The sequence below is a fragment of the Austrofundulus limnaeus genome, unplaced genomic scaffold, assembly GCF_001266775.1.
Source record: "Austrofundulus limnaeus strain Quisiro unplaced genomic scaffold, Austrofundulus_limnaeus-1.0 Scaffold15, whole genome shotgun sequence".
Lineage (NCBI taxonomy): Eukaryota > Metazoa > Chordata > Actinopteri > Cyprinodontiformes > Rivulidae > Austrofundulus > Austrofundulus limnaeus.
Genome location: NW_013952417.1, coordinates 2,343,830 through 2,346,217, shown reverse-complemented (window position 1 = coordinate 2,346,217; position 2,388 = coordinate 2,343,830). Strand labels below are relative to the sequence as shown.

The window sequence follows — 2,388 nt, the reverse complement described above, 5'->3', positions numbered from 1 at the left end:
CTGCTTAATATAATATTATAGGAGGAAATTATTCATTATAATAGTTTTATTTTACATTAAGTTTTAGTAAGATTGTATCTCAGGGATCTACGTTTGATGCTCAGCATCTGTTTAGGGTTTGCCAAATCAGCTCAAACAGGCCCAGTCCTGAGGACATGCTTCTTTATGTTCCTGGTCTTTGGACAGCGTCCTCAGGTGATTTAAGTGTGTCTGGTGTGTAGTCGTTACACAACAACCAGGTGGGTGCATGTGCTCACAGGTGTTAGTGCTGTGTTTCTGCTCTGTGCTTAAAAAAGGATGAAAAGGCCAGAGCTAAAAACAACAGATAAAGTGATGGAGAGGACGATGAGGAAGCACATTTAGGGCTGCTAATGTCAGGTTTTAGGGCTGGAAGTCTGAGAAAATATATGGAATAGAATAGAATAGAATAGAAACAGCCTTTAGTGTCCTGCGTGGGGAAATTCAGGTGTAGCAGCAGCAGATACACACATCAATCCACCAAAACAGTATATTGCTATGTGACAATATCAATTGTAGCAATAATAATAGAATTAAAGAAAGTAACAATACAAAATAAACATAGATCAAAATAAAAATAGGAATAGGATGCTGACTTTATGCTTGCAACTGAAAACTTATTAGAAGCATTTTGCACTCGTTTAAATCCCTTTGGAAGATCCTGGTTAGAGAAAATTTTTGTTATGCTGATGAGGGTGTAAAATTATATACAGTATGTGCATGTGTGTGTATATATGCATATATATGTATATATGAATGTGTGTATGTGTACACATGTAAATGTGTATATATTTTATTTTTATTATTCTTTTTTGTTAAATAGGGACAGATGTTGTAAGATTCTTTTCTTCTTCTGCTTCCTTTCATTTTATGAGATTAGTGTTTCTTTTTTGTTGTTGTACTGAAATTATTGTTTTTAATCGAAATGAATAAACTATTTAACTAAACTAAACTAAAAATCGTAAAGAAACTTAAAAGGAATACATACAAATAAGCAAGCTTAGCTAGTCATACAGCTTTTGAATTTCCTTGATGCTGAACTGTACTAAAAATTAAAACTGGGTTGCCTTGATAGGTTTTAGTTTATGAATGTATGAGCCTTGCTTTATAGCCAGCTTTATTTTCCCAAACTATATTTCATTTACCTTGACAAAAATCAACTTAACATTAAAAAAAGTAAAATCTTTTAAAATGTTCAAGTATTATAACCTCATGTACAGTAGATGACTTTTTTTTCTCACACCTGCACGCCCAAAACTCACCACCACGTTTCAGAATGTGAGTCATGAAGCAGCCTTTAAACTGCGTTGTCTGAGCAGCAGTATGAGTGTGGAAGTTTGGGAAAATTTAGAAAAAAATCACAGTCTCTGCTTTTATTTACGGGACAGCGCTTACCAGGKGGGCACCTTTTACAGCACAAGTTGTTGTTTTCATTCAGATACTCCGTTGTCATGTTGAGGCATTTGTTATTTGCGACTGGCGAATACGGGACCGAGCAGACCTGTGGGAGAGAGGAKACGTGCAACTCATCACAGCCTGAACGCTCTGAAACACAACATGCTATGAAGATAAATGTATTCACTTTGAAATGATATAGAAAACACCACTTGTCGTGTTTTAATGCAGGGGTATGGCTATGTGGGGCTTGATCAAAGCATCTTCAAAAGAAACTTCAAATTTATTTTCTTTTTCCTTCTTTCTTGTGAAGGAACACTTTAATGTACTAAAAAGTAAGCTTCTAAAGATTGCAACAATAAAACTTGATTGAGTTAATGTTGTTTCAATTGTTCCTACATTCATTTACAATGTAATTATAAGGTCTGCAGTAGAGCTCTACAGACAATAACGAAAAACTATTTGTCGTCTGCTTATGGTCACTTTTCATTTTGGAAGAGTTTGTGCCGAAACGTTAACTTTCTGGCTAATTTCTCAAGGTGTTTCGGCATTTCCACATAACGTTCTTTCCTCATGATGTTTTAGTTTGTACTGTACCACAAAACACCCCACAACATGATGCTGCCACCCCCGTCCTTAACACTGAGACAGTGTTTTCAAGTTTGCAACTTTCACTATGATTGCAACCAAACAGTTTATCAGAACACAGGACGTGTCTCAGGAAAATTAAGGTCTTCACCCCTGTGTGCGTCTGCAAACTATAATCTGGACTTTTTATTTTGCTTTCGAGAAATGGCTTCTGTCTCACCGAGTGCCAGCTTCGATCGTTCCTCCACACCCCCTCCATTATGTTCATATCCCAGAATTAGACTCAATATCCGCTGCAGCCGAGACCGCCCAAACTGTGATCATCTACACTCACCAGCCACTTTATTAGGTACACCACGCTAGTAACGGGTTGGACCCCCTTTTGCC

General features: G+C 36.9%; 1 protein-coding gene across 1 annotated transcript in view; it reads right to left on the bottom strand.

The window, feature by feature from the left end:
* tnfrsf1b (tumor necrosis factor receptor superfamily, member 1B) overlaps positions 1-2,388 on the bottom strand; it is a 12,722-nt gene that overhangs the window by 6,591 nt on the left and 3,743 nt on the right. Inside the window, exon 2 of the mRNA XM_014002859.1 lies at positions 1,414-1,519. Coding sequence (XP_013858313.1) covers positions 1,414-1,519 — 106 coding nt within the window. The remainder of the gene's footprint in view (positions 1-1,413; positions 1,520-2,388) is intronic.